Source organism: Orycteropus afer, unplaced genomic scaffold, assembly GCF_000298275.1.
Source record: "Orycteropus afer afer isolate SDZICR_OR568_19922 unplaced genomic scaffold, OryAfe1.0 scaffold00031, whole genome shotgun sequence".
Taxonomy (NCBI): Eukaryota; Metazoa; Chordata; class Mammalia; order Tubulidentata; family Orycteropodidae; genus Orycteropus; species Orycteropus afer.
Window position 1 is genome coordinate 8,936,449 of NW_006921618.1, and position 13,629 is coordinate 8,950,077.

The window sequence follows — 13,629 nt, forward strand, 5'->3', positions numbered from 1 at the left end:
CCTCTTCCTAAGCTCCCCGTGACCAGGTAAAGAGGAAAGTTTGGTTAATAATGATAATTGCCTCCTTTTTTAAACACCTGCTCCATTCCAGGTGGTTTATAAATTTTACCTTACTCAATTCTTACAACTGCCCTGCAAGGTGAACATCGTGGCTGCATTTTGTGGATGAGAGAGTTGGGGCCTAAGGAGAGAAGGCTACTTGTTGCACAGCCTGAAGTCCAAAGCTCTCCACAGTGACCTTTGGTTCACAGGAGCAAAGGAAGTGACCCTCTAATCTGCAGGGAGGTCCCTGGGTGGCATAAATGGTTTGGGTTCAACTAAGTGAAAGGTTGGCAGTTGTTTGGATCCATTGAGTGGTGCCACCATAAGATTAAAAGCCCAAAACCCAAACATGTTGCCATCTAGTTGATTCCAACTCATAGCAAACCAATGTGTTACAGAATAGAACTGTTCCATAGGGTTTTCTATAGGGTTTTCTTAGCTGTAATCTTAGTGGAAGCAGATTGCCAGGTGCTGCTGGGTGGGTTTGAACTGCTAACCTTTAGGTCAGTAGTTAAGTGCAAGCCCTTTGTGCCACCCAGGGATCTGCCAAAAGATCTGTCATTGTTACTGTTGAGTTGATTCCAACTCATAGCAACCCTATGCGACAGAGTACAACTGCCCCTTAAAGTGTTCTCAGCTGTAATATTTGTAACCATTGAAAACCCTGTGGGTTGCAGTTCTTCTCTAAAACACGTGGGATCACCATGAGTCAGAATCAACTCAAAGGCAACAAGTTTAAAGGGCAGAGGAACATAAAGCCTTTAGGCAAACCGTATCTCCTCCCGGAGCCTTCATCTTTTTCAGGGTGCCTCTCTGACTGTTTTATCAGGCCCAATGAATTCTCCAAGTGCTAAGCCTCATGCTCTTATGTTATAATCTTCATTTCCCCCCACACCAGTTAATAATAATACTTCATTTTTACTTCTCAGATTCAGCTAAAAACTCCTGGGTTTTTTTTACATTTTAATTGAATACTTCAGATATGAAAAAATGTAAAGAGAATATTATAACAAATGCCTATGTTCCCACATCCAGCTGAAGAAATAAAGCAACACAAATAAAACTGAAATCCTCTGTGGATTCTTTTCCTATTGTTCCCCTCTCTCCCTAAACCTCATTTCCTCAACAGCAATCCTGAATTTGGTGTTTATTTTTCCCAATGCGTCTCTTTCTACCAGTGTTTCTCAGTGGCAGGCTATTTTGCCCCTCTGGTGGGCATTTGGCAGTGTCTGAAGACATTTTTGGTAGGCACAGTTAGGAGCATGCTACTGGGAGCATGTTACCACTGGGGTCTAATGGAGAGAGGCCAGAGATGCTGCTAAACATCCAACAACAAAGGCAGTCTCCCACAACAAAGGCTCCAGCCCCAAATTCCAATAGTGAGAATGCTGAGGGTGAGAGACCTTGCCCTAAAATATTTCACTGCAAGCATGCACCCATGTGGGTTTACTTTTGCATGCTTTTTAACTTTATATAAAATACATCATAATCTATGTTGTTATTGTTGTTGTCGTTATGTGCCATCGAGTCGGACCCGACTCTTAGCAACTCCTCCTTGGGTTTCTGAGACAGTATCACTATGGAAGTAGATTGCCCCATCTTCCTTCCGAGGAGGGGGATAATCTATGTACACTTCTTTTTTTTCTTTTTACTTTTTATTGTAGTTTGGGTGAAAGTTTGCAGAGCAATTAGTTTTCCATTCAACCATTAACAAACATTTTGTCTTGTGACATCGATTGCAACCCCCTCAATGTAATAGCACTCTTCCCACTCCACCCTGGGTGCCCCCTTCCCATTCATCCTTCCTTCCTGCCCCTTCTTTCCTTTTGAGCTGTCCTTTTGGGCAAATGCTGCCCTTTTGATCTCTTATGGCTGATCTATGTACATTTCTGTTGTCTTCATTATTAAACTTTAGAGCTGTTATGTGTTGATACATGCACCTCTAATTCATTCATTTTAAAACTTTTCATCTTAAAGTAGTTATTATGTTGCCAAAGGACTTTGACATCAAACATGAAATAGGTGACTCTGGGACAGTTCCTATTTGACAAGTAAGGCAACTGAGACCTTGAGAAGTGGAGTGATTTGTCCACAATCACCCAAGAGGAAGCTGCACAGAGGAACTTAGGCCAGAATTTTAGATTCTTCAGTTTTGCCCCATTATTCCAATACCCCCCTTACCTCCCCATTCCCTAATCTAGCTAGTAGCATCCCATAACCCTTAGCTGAAGTTAAGCAAACTGTTGCTCACCTGCTGGGGTTCTGGAGGGGTAGACTTGGGTTCATACTTAACCAGCCAGTTGCTAAGCAACAGCAGAAGGAACAGGAACCCAAACAAGACTGGCTTATAGTTGATCAGCCAAGCTACCACTGCTCCCATGCTGCCTGAAGAAGCAAGCAGCTCATAGACACTCCTAAAAAGAGACATTAGTGCCACTGACATTCAGGCTTGGAGGCATACTAGCCCCAGGATCCTGCCTCATCCCCGCTCTAGGGCAGCTGGCTTCCATGACACACCTCTCACTCCTCTCAGTCATAACCCTCATCAGCTGCTGCATAACAATGCTATTAGCTACTCTTATGTCAAGTGCCCACTATGTGCTAGGCTCTTTGACAGGCAGTTTGCAAGCATTATCTCATTGCACCCTCACAACAGCCAGGTGATGTAATCATTACCAATACACTTCGTTCATTCAACAGTACTTCTGGGCCTAAACCCACTGCCATCGAGTCAATTCCAACTCAAAACCACCCTGTAGAAGAGAATAGAACTGACCCATAGGCTTTCCAAGGCTGTAAATCTTTACGGAAGCAGACTGCCTCATCTTTCTTCCGCAGAGCAGCTGGCGGGTTTGAATTAATACCTGATGTATAAAATAGCCTCAGAAAGAGCACTTGGACCCAGAGGCACATTCAGTTGTCAATTCAACCAATTATTTATTAATTTTTACCACATGACAAGGTGATAAGGGTTGAACTGTGAAGGTCCTGCTTTCAGAGAGTTTACAGTCTAGTGGGAAGAAAAAAAAAACACTGAGCTGTAACTGGCTGATCAAGTTATTTATTCATAATTGTCCTGTTTGAACTGGAAAAAAACTTGAAGAGTAAATGAGTTCCAGAGTTATAAAATGGAGAGAAGTTGGGACATCCAGGTTGAGTCCAAACGGAATTCAGCTGGCCTCCAGGCTTGCGCTCTTGCCGTTCTGTCGGGACCCACTCCTTGCTCACAACTCCTAGTTTCCACCCCTGCCCTTAATGCATACATTTTTTTTTTTTTATGTTGTTGTTATGTGCTCTAGAGTCAGAGCCAACTCATAGCGACCCCTCTCATAGCGACCCCTCCTTGGGTTTCCGAGGCACTATCACTATAGAAGTAGATTGCCCAACCTTCCTTCTGAGGAGTGGCTGGTGAGTTTGAACCACCAGCCTTCTGGTCAGCAGTCAAGTGCCTTAGGCATTATGCACACATAACACCTCTTTAAACCCAAAAAACAAAACCACTGCCACTTAGGTGATTCTGACTCATAGAGACCCTTTAAGACAGAGTAGAACTGCCCCATAGGGTTTCCAAGGCTCCAAATTTACGGAAGCAGACTGCCGCAACTTTCTCCTGCAGACTGTTTGGTTAGCAACCCAATGCTTTAACCACAGTGTCAGCAGAGCTCCTTTTCTCTGGGCCTAGCCACTGGGAATAAAAATTATACAGTATCCCTACCCTCAAAGGCACCATGGTCCAGTGGGAGAGACTTCCAAGCAGAATTATCCAGACCTCAGAAATAAAGCAAAAAGATTAGTGCATGCCCAGGGAGATAGCTCAGGGTGCAGAAGAGTATGAAGGGATGGACACTGGGAGGAGGTAACTATGGGGAGGAAGTGGGAGGGGAGCTGCTGCATTGTAAATTTTGGTCAATGACATGAGACAAAGTATATGTGAACTGCTGTATGAAAAGTGAATTTACTCTGTAAATCTTCACCCAAATCCTAATAATAATAATAAAAAAAAAGATTAGTGCATGCTTTTTCAAAGTCATACTACGATACTGTTTACAAGCCCACCTATCAGTCACCTGAAAACTGGTTCCTAGCCAATGCACTTTGAGCAGTCACCACCGTCTATCAATGGAGACTTTCACGTTGCCATGATGCTGAACAGATTTTAGTGGTGCTTCCAGACTAAGATCTACTTCTGAAAACCAACCAGGGAAAATCCTGTGGATGACAACAGTCTGATCTGAAAGTGATCACGGAATGACACAGCGCCTGGCATCATTTTGTTCTTTGTACAAGGTGTTACCTGAGTCTTGGCCAATTTGATGGTAGTTCTGGTGGTATGACAGTTAAGTACTTGGCTGCTAACCAAAAGATTGGTGGTTGGAATCCATTTAGTAGCTATAACAGAAAAACCTGGCCATCTGCCCCAGTAAACCCTATGGGGTAGTTTCACACATAGGGTTGCTGCAAGTTGAAAATCAACTAAATGGCACATAACAACAACAAACTGTGTTTGAGTTACTATTTAATATAGATATAGATTAGGCCCCTGGCTCTGTAAAATTAGATGGTAATTTATAAAAAATAGGTAAGTTGCAAATAAGTTTTTTTTCAAACAGATGCAGATGAGTTCTGCTTGAGAGAAAAGATAACTTCAAAGTTCACAGTTTTATGACCTTATAGGACATTAACCTTTATTTTTTTAACTTTGCGACCTTATTCCTGTACTCTTTTTTCCACTGTCCAATGATCATATGTCGATTTATCTTCTTCCTTTGAATTAGCTTTGTCATGGTGCTGGTTTCCTCAATAATGAGTAAGTAATCTTTGACATGTGCTCACTATTTTTTGTATAGGAGGTTTTTATGTTAAAATATCCATTTTAACGGGTGTGTAATATTTCTTTTTATGTTATATCCCACATGGTATTCATTACATTAAATTAGTCACCACTTGTTGGGCCCTTAGGTTAGTCCTCCTTTATTTTTATATAACCTGAGATAAACAATCCTGCAGCTAAGTCTTTGTACACATACTTAAGTATTTCCCCACAATGTTTTCCAGAAAGTGGAATTGCTGGGTCAAAGGATATGGATGCTTTTCAATTTAGTTTTATCAAATTATTAAGTGTGCAAATAACCCAAAACCCATTGCCACAAAGCCAATTTCAACTCACAGCAACCATACAATACAGAGTAGAACTGCCCCATAGGGTTTCCAAGTGTATATAATCTCTATGGGAGGAGCCTTGGTGGTGCAGTAAAGTGCTTGTCTGCTAACCAAAAGGACTGTATTTTGAACCTGCCAGCCACTGTGTGGGAGAGAGATGTGACAGATGGCTTCCTTAACGATTTACAGCCTTGGTAACTCTAAGGAGTAGTTCTATTCTGTCCTATAGAGTTGCTGTGAGTCAGAATCAACCTGACGGCAGTGGGTTTGGTTTTGGGAATCTTCATGGAAGCAGACTGCCACATCTTTCTCCTGGGGAGCATGGCTGGTGGGTTCAAAATGCTGACTTTTTGGTTAGCCATCAAGCGCATAACCACTGTACCACCAGGGCTCTGTCAATAGAACTACAGGGTTTAAAATAAACAGGCATCTCTTGCCAAACCCCTTTCCACACTCAGCTCCACGCCTCAGAGATAACCAATTTCAACTTTTTCAGTGGTTTCTTTTGGTATTTCTAAATATTATGGTTATACTGTTATTTACTGATTTTTCAATTTTGACCCTATATAGTTTTATGATGGAAGATGAGGATTTAGCTTCCATGCAGCCTCCACCCTTATTTCACACACACCCCGCTTTTGTAAGTCTCACTGAATACTCTCCTCCATACACTTTATCACTTTGGTTAAAAAAGTATTATTCATGTCATTATGGCCATGTCAGTAGAGTTCACAGCTAAGCCATCTCTTGTACTAGGATTACAAGTCCTTTCTTGCACAGTCCCCCACCAAAACGACCTATGCCTTTTTTTTTTTTTTTTTTTTGGTATCTTCAGAGGCTGGACCTTAAGAGATTTTCAGTGCCCACCTTTGTTTTATTGATTGATTGATTGATTGATTGTGATTTGGGTGCAAATTTACAAAGCAGAGTCGTTTTACTCTCAACAGTTCATGAAATCAACATTTGATTTCATGCCCAAATTACGAGCCCCAGATATAAAAAACTCTCCTCCCCTCTCCTCCCTGTGACTAGCCCTTTCCTGTGCTTTTCTTTATTATGCATTCCTGGCTGTCCAGCTTTCCCTCTGTGTAAGTGCTGTCCCTCTGATGTCTCATGGCTGATTGATCTAAGGGGTGCGTCTGACTGGGGTAGGTGTTCTGCATGTAGTCTTTCTACTGTTGTGGTGAGAGCCAATCTATGAAGTGAGTCCATTTCCAGGCCCAAAGGATAATCTAGGGCCATAGTTTCAGGGGTTCCACGAGTCTGTAGCCCACCAATATTTTTGGTCATTTTTTGAATTTTATTCCACACTTTTTCTCCCACTCTATCCAGGATCTCCAATTGTGATCCCTTTCTGAGTGTTTGGCATTGGTAGCCAGCCACCATTTAGTTTTTCTGGTCTCAGGGTCATGAAGGCTGAGGTCTTTGTAGTCCATTGAATCTTTGGATTAATTGTTTCCAAATGATTTTTATTTTCTTCATTCTTCTTTGCTGCAGACAAGAAAAGACCAATAGTTGCATCTAGGTGGCCACTTGAAAGTTTTAAGACCCCAGTTGCTACTCACCAAAGTAGGATGTAGCAAAAGTGTTTTTTTTTTTTTAATTGTGATTTGGGTGAAAGTTTACAGAGAAAGTTCACTTTCCATTCAGCAGTTCACATACACTTTGTTTCATGACTTGACTACAATGTACCATAATGCAGCAGTTCCCCTCCCACTTCCTTCCAATAGTTACCTCTTCCCTGTGTCCTTCCCTCCATGCACTCCTGCCCCCTGAGCTATGTCCCTGTGTATACCCAGCCCTTCTTTCTCCCATGATTGTTCTCTCCTAGGAGTGTATCTACCTAGTGTAAATGTTCACCTCATATGCCTGCCTTTTGTTTGGCTGGAAGCCACAGGTGTGGGTTCAATTCCAGACCTGAAGGGCAGCTAGGGGCCATAGTCTCAGTGGTTCCATCTGCCTCTGTCAGATCAACAAACTTGGTCTCTCTTTTTTTTTTTTCAAATGATTTTGAGCTTTGTTCCACTCTCTCCAGGATCTCCTACATAGATCTCCCTCTGAGTGACTGACAGTAGTAGCCAGGCACCATCTAGTTCTTCTGGTCTCATAGGTATACAGGCTGAGGATCGCATGGTGTATAAGTTGTTTGGACTAATTGTTTCCATGAATCTTTTGTTTTTTTCATTCTTCTTTGCTCTGGATGAGGAGAGACCCATTGTTGCATCTAGATGGCTGCTTGGAAGCTTTTAAGATCCCAGTCACTATTTGCCAAAGTAGGAGGTGGAACAATGTTTTGTGTAGTATGTTATGTCAACTGAGCTTAATGTCCCCTGTGACTATGGTCCCGAACCCACAGATTCAACTATTTGCTCCCTCTGGGTAGCTGGCTGTCCCCAAGAAGTGACTACAACCTTATCCCTTGTCACCTCTACTATACACCTGGGAATTCTTACAGAACTTGTACACTTTTACACTTGTAGAAACATTGTCTGCCAGCCCTATACATGGTCTTGGGCACACGCCCCCCTGCATACACATACCTAATAGTTCAGCCTGTCCACCCATCTATCCACCTGTATATCCATGTTTGCCTTCACTGGCAACGCAGTAGTGTATGTGCAAAAGGGTTCATCTTTGTTGTCTGAACCTCCCATGTACCTCTCTATGTCTTCCTCTTCCTCAATACCACTGTGTTGATCACTTACATTTAGTACATTGCCCTTCTCTTCACCCAAATCAATACTTGTGTCTACCTATCTAGCAGTGTTCCCTCCTCTTCCCTTCCACCCCTGGTAATCAACAAAGAAAATTTCCTTCCATATATAAACCTTTCTTTGACTTTTTACAATAATGGACTAATACAATATTTGTCCTTCTGTGATTGACTTATTTCACTTAGAGAAAGATTTTTATGTACTATGTTGTACCAATTGAACATGATGTCCCCCAGGACTGTGGTCCTGAGCCCACAGTTCCAGTAATTCTCTCCCTCAAGGTTTTTGCTTCTCTCTGAGAAGCTACTCCAACCTTGTCCTCTGTTACCTCTGTAATGAATGTGGATAATTTTGTAGAACAAGTACATATGTAAGACTATCTTCAGCCAAATCTGTCCTTGGTGTTGAGTATATTCCTGTTTACATATCCCCACCTGATCTTCTCATCTGTCTATGCATTTATCCATAGCCTAGAGTTTGGTACCAGTGGTAATGGAGTATCGTGCATATAATAGGATTTGCCTCTGTTTTTTTCCCCCACCTTCCTGCTTTTTAAATCAACTTTATTGAAGTACAATTTATATAAAATAAAATGAACCTATTTTGAATGCATAGGTCAATGAGTTTTGCAAAACATATATACCACTATAACCACCACACCAATCAAGATATAAAATATTTCCATCACCCTAAATAAATTCTCCTACTCATTTGCAGTCAATTCCCCACCTCCTTTCCAGTTAAACCCTGAGGAATTCTACAGCCAGACAGGAACTTTACCAATTCTTGAACTTCATGTAAATGGAATTTTTTTTTTTTTTTTGCGAATTATCCTTTGAAGAGACAAGAAGTAAAAAGGCAATTGTAGGGAGCTCTGGTAGCACAGTGGCTAAGACACTTGCCTGCTAACCAGACGGCTGGCGGTTCAAACCCACCAGCCACTCCTCGGAAGGAAGGTTGGGCAATCCTACTTCCATAGTGATAACTGCCTCGGAAACCCAAGGAGGGGTCGCTATGAGTCGGGTTTGACTCCACGGCACATAACAACAACAACAACAAAGTGGAAGAACACGAAGAACAGGACCAGTTCCAGTGCTGGGTCAGGGAAGGATTCCTGGAAGAATCAAAAGGATAAACAAACCATGATTATTATTAGAAAGAAATTAACCTGGTGTAAAGAGGTGCTACTGGTGATCTAGCGGTTAAAGCATTCGGCTGCTACCCAAAAGGTTCTGCAAGAAAGATGAGGCAGTGGAGGCAATCAGCTTTCGTAAAGATTTACAGCCTTGGAAATCCTATGGGGCAGTTCTACTCTGTCCTATGGGGTCGCTATGAGTCAGACTCAACTAGGTATCAGTGCGTTTGGTGTTTTGGTTTAAAGAGGTGTTATGTGTGTGTAGGGGTTGGGGTGCGAGCGAGAGGTTGCAAGCAAGGAGTGGGTCCACACACACTGGCAAGAACGCAAGCCTGGAAGCTAGCGCAATTCCATTTGGGCTCAAACCTAGATCTCCTGACTTTTCTCCGTTACTCTTTTTTTTCAGTTGTTTTTTTTTTTCCCCATTTTTTTTTTTTCAGTTCAAGCTGGACAATTATGAATAAATAATAAATAAGTTCAGCCAGTTACATTTCAGAGTGTTTTTTCTCCCACCAAGCTGTAAACGCTTTGAAAGCAAGACGTTCACAATTCAACCCTTATCACGCGGTAAACATTAATAAATAATTGGTTGAATTGACAACTGAATGTATGAACGTAAATGGTCACCTTCAGAGGGCCCTATGACTGGAAAGGTACTGACTGGCTGTAACTCCGAAAGCCAAGGAGACGCTCTAGGAACGCATCGCTTTCTTTGTTAATACGCCGCTCTAGACGTGAGGACGCTGCTCTATGGCAGTGGGGGAGGGGCAGGGACCGTAGGCGTATCGGGCTTTTTGTCCGGACGCTGCGGGAGCGCGCCCAGCGCGTGCGCACGCGGCGGCTTCTGGAAGCGCGCGGACTGCGAGGAGCGAGGCTCGGTAACGAGGCTCAGGACCCACGGACCGATAGACTCAGCGGCCCCTTCGGCCGTCGGCAGCCAGGCGACCTGAGATGTTGTCTGGGAAGAAGGCAGCAGCCGCGGCGGCGGCTGCTGCTGCGGCGGCAGCTGCTGGAACGGAGGCAGGCTCCGGGACAGCAGGCGGGACCGAGAACGGCTCTGAGGTGGTTGCACCGCCCGCGAGCCTGTCGGGCTCTGCCGAGGCCGGGCCGGGAGTGGCGGGGGAGCGAACTCCTCGCAAGAAGGAGCCTCCACGGGCCTCGCCTCCTGGGGGCCTGGCCGAGCCGCCGGGGTCCACCGGGCCTCAGGCAGGGCCTACTGTCGTACCTGGGTCTGCAACACCCATGGAAACGGGAATAGCGGAGACTCCGGAGGGCCGACGCACCAGCCGACGCAAGCGGGCGAAGGTGAGGCCCGACACCCTCCCTCAAACGACAAATCCGGGTACCTTAGCTTCCCCGAGGTCGTCCAGTGCCCAGCATCTTCTTCCCCTGCGTCTTGGGCCTTGAGCCCCACGACCTCCCGACTGAGCTGGATGGGTGGGGTGAGAGAAGGGAGAGTCTTCGCCTGTATTGAATATGGTCTTTGTGCTGGGACCGGACGGTCATTGGGGGAAGGGGCGATTGATAGGAGGTGTATTTTACTCCTTTCATCTTGTACACCTTTTCTTTTTCTTGCTGGGTAAACGGTTCCAGGGCGAGGAGTTGTGGTTGGCGTTGTTCGAGACATCCCTTGTGTGCTCACGGACGTGTTTGGAAGCTGTTTAGCAGTATTTATGGGTTTTCAACTGGGAGCACAACGAGGTTGTTGAGTGAAGCTTAAGAAATCGCTGTAGCCATGGATACCGAAAAGAAAGGAGTGTTTTTTGAGCTCTTGCTGAGTGTGCTAGAGTTTCATCTTTTTCCTTTAATCCTATTTTGTTTGTTTGTTTGTTTTGATACAGATTTTTACAGATGAGAAAGCTGGTTAAAAGGCCTAATGTTACTCGAAGGAAGAAAAAAAAATTTGACCCAGACAATAGCTGCTTCATATCTCTGTGTGTACCAGGTGTTGTGTTCAGAGTATCATGAATTTTATTTTTGCTAACCAATGGGCAGGTTTCCATAGCCCCATTAACAACAACAACAACAAACAGAAGCACAGAGTTTAAGCAACATACTCAGAGTTACACAGCCAAGTCCGTGGTAGAATTGGAATGTAACACCCACACTTACGTTGTGATACGGTATTACCAGCTCCCAGAACAAAGAACCACACTGGGCACAAGAGTGTGCAGGGCACTAGAGTGGTACTGGGGCACACACTTTAGATTTGAGTTTTTTTGGAGGTTTCATGGCCCAGTTGAAAAACTTGGATCTATATGTACATACAATTTAAAAATAGATGAGTAAATATTTAAATAAAATTGGGCAGTTTATATTTAAACACACTTTATAATTTTGGTGTGTGACAACCAAGTTGTGTGTGAGTTGTTTCTGGAGATGCATAATTACCTGGACTGATAGCCTTCAGATTCAACTGTCCACTTGAGTTGAGTAGAGGGCCATCTTGGAGGAAAGGCTTTCTGAGGCATTTACCAAAGTAAGGGTTAGAGAAGTACAGAGGTTGGTGACCCCAACTCTCAGAAATGACATAGAGGCCAGAAACTCAATGGGGTTTCTGTTTTACTGTTTAATTAGAAAGTGTGGTTAAAAACCATTGCCATTCTGATGGGAGGAGCTCTGGTGGCGTAGTGCCTACGGCATTTAACTGGTAAGATTTTTTTTTTGAAACCAGGTTCATTGAGAGAACTTAGTACCAGTATTTTAAAGTGCACGCTTCAGTATATTCATGGAGGTGTATACTCCTGTATCTACTTCTGGAACGTTCTCATCACCCCAGAAAGAAACCCCATAACCATTAGTAGTCACTCCCCATCCTTCACCTTCTCTCCCAGCCCCTAGCAACCACTTATGGACATTTAAATAAATGCAATTACAGGATATATGGCCTTCAGTGTTTCGTGTTGCCATGTTTTCATGCTGTATGTATCAGTACTTCATTCCTCTTTATGGCTGAATGATATTCAGTATGGCTAGATCACATTTTTTCGGTTCATCAGTTGATGGGCTTTTGGGTTTTTCCACTTTTGGCTTTTACCAGTAATGTTCATAGCAGTAATGGCTATGAACATTCATGTACAGCTTATTGTGTGAACATGTTTTCAGTTCTCTTGAGTGTATATACCTAGGAGTGGAATTGCTAGGTCATATGGTAACTGTGTTTAACTTTTTTTTTCTCTTTATACATTCACTGATACAATTTCTGAATTTATAGTTCAGTGACATTTTTCATGTTGTGCCACCATTATCACTATCCTTTTCAAAAATATTCCACTACCATTAACATAAATTCAATGCTCCCAAACAAAAACTCCCCCTTTCATCCTCCCTCCCATCTGGTAACTACTAATAAACTTTGATATCTATATGTTTACTTCATGTAAGTGAGATCATACAGTATTTTTCCTTTTGTGACTGACTGACTTTGCTCAGTTTGCTTTCAAGGTTTATCCATGTGTGGCGTGCATCAGAACTTCTATGTCTCTTCATTCCTGTGTAATACTCCATTGTATGTATATACCATATTTTGTTTATCCATTATCTGTTCATGGTTACTTTGGTTATTTATAGTTTTGGCTATTGTGAAAAGTGCTGCAGTGAACATTGATGTACAGGTTCCTATTTGTGTTCCTCTCTTTACTTCTTCTGGGTATGTACCAGGATTGTGATTCGTGGGTCATATGGCAGTTCTATGTTCAGGAACCACCAAACTGTTCTCCACAGTGGCTGCGCCATTTTACATTCCCATCAGCAACGGCTGAAGGTTTTAGTTTCTCCACAACCTCACTGTTGTTTTCTGTTTTTTTTATTATTGCCATTCTAGTGGGAGGAGCTCTGGTGACATAGTGCCTAAAACATTTGACTGGTAACTAGAAGGTTGGCAGTTCAAACCCACCAGCCGTTTCTTGGAAGGAAGGTTGGGCAATCTACTTCCGTGGTGATACTGCCTCGGAAACCCAAGGAGGGGTCTCTACGAGTCGGGAGCGACTCGAAGGCACATAACAACAATAGGAGCTCTGGTGGTGTAGTACCTAGGGCTTTTGACTGCTAACCAGAAGGGTGGCAGTTCAAACCAACCAGCTGCTCCTCGGAAGGAAGACTGGGCAATCTACTTCCGTAGAGATACCACCTTGGAACCCAAGAAGGGGTTGCGATGACTTGGATCTGACTTGTTGGCAGTGAGAATGGCTAATGATAAGGAGCTCTGGTGGTGCTGGGGTTAAGGCATTGGACTGCTGAACAGAAGGTAGACAGTCCAAACGTACTAGCTGCTCCACAGTAGGAAGATGAGGCAGTCTACTTCCATAAGGATTTATAGCCTTGGAAACCCAGTGGAGGTCACTGTGAGTTGGATCGACTCGATGGCAGTGGGTTCAATGGCTAATTATGGTGAGCATCTTTTTGTGTGTGTGTGTGTGTGTGTGTGTGTGATTTGGGTGAAGGTTTACAGAGCAAATTTACTTTCCATATAGCAGTTCACTTGGACAATGAATAAGGAAGACCGAAGAAGAGTTGATGCTTTTGAGTTGTGGTGCTGGCGGAGAATGCTGAAAGTACCATGGACTGCTAAAAGAAGTA

General features: G+C 43.4%; 1 protein-coding gene across 1 annotated transcript in view; it reads left to right on the forward strand.

Moving 5' to 3' along the window:
* Window positions 1–10,002: 10,002 nt before the first annotated feature.
* The window catches only part of KDM1A (lysine demethylase 1A), an 89,860-nt gene continuing 86,233 nt past the window's right edge, over window positions 10,003–13,629 (forward strand). Inside the window, exon 1 of the mRNA XM_007935691.2 lies at window positions 10,003–10,356. Coding sequence (XP_007933882.1) covers window positions 10,003–10,356 — 354 coding nt within the window. The remainder of the gene's footprint in view (window positions 10,357–13,629) is intronic.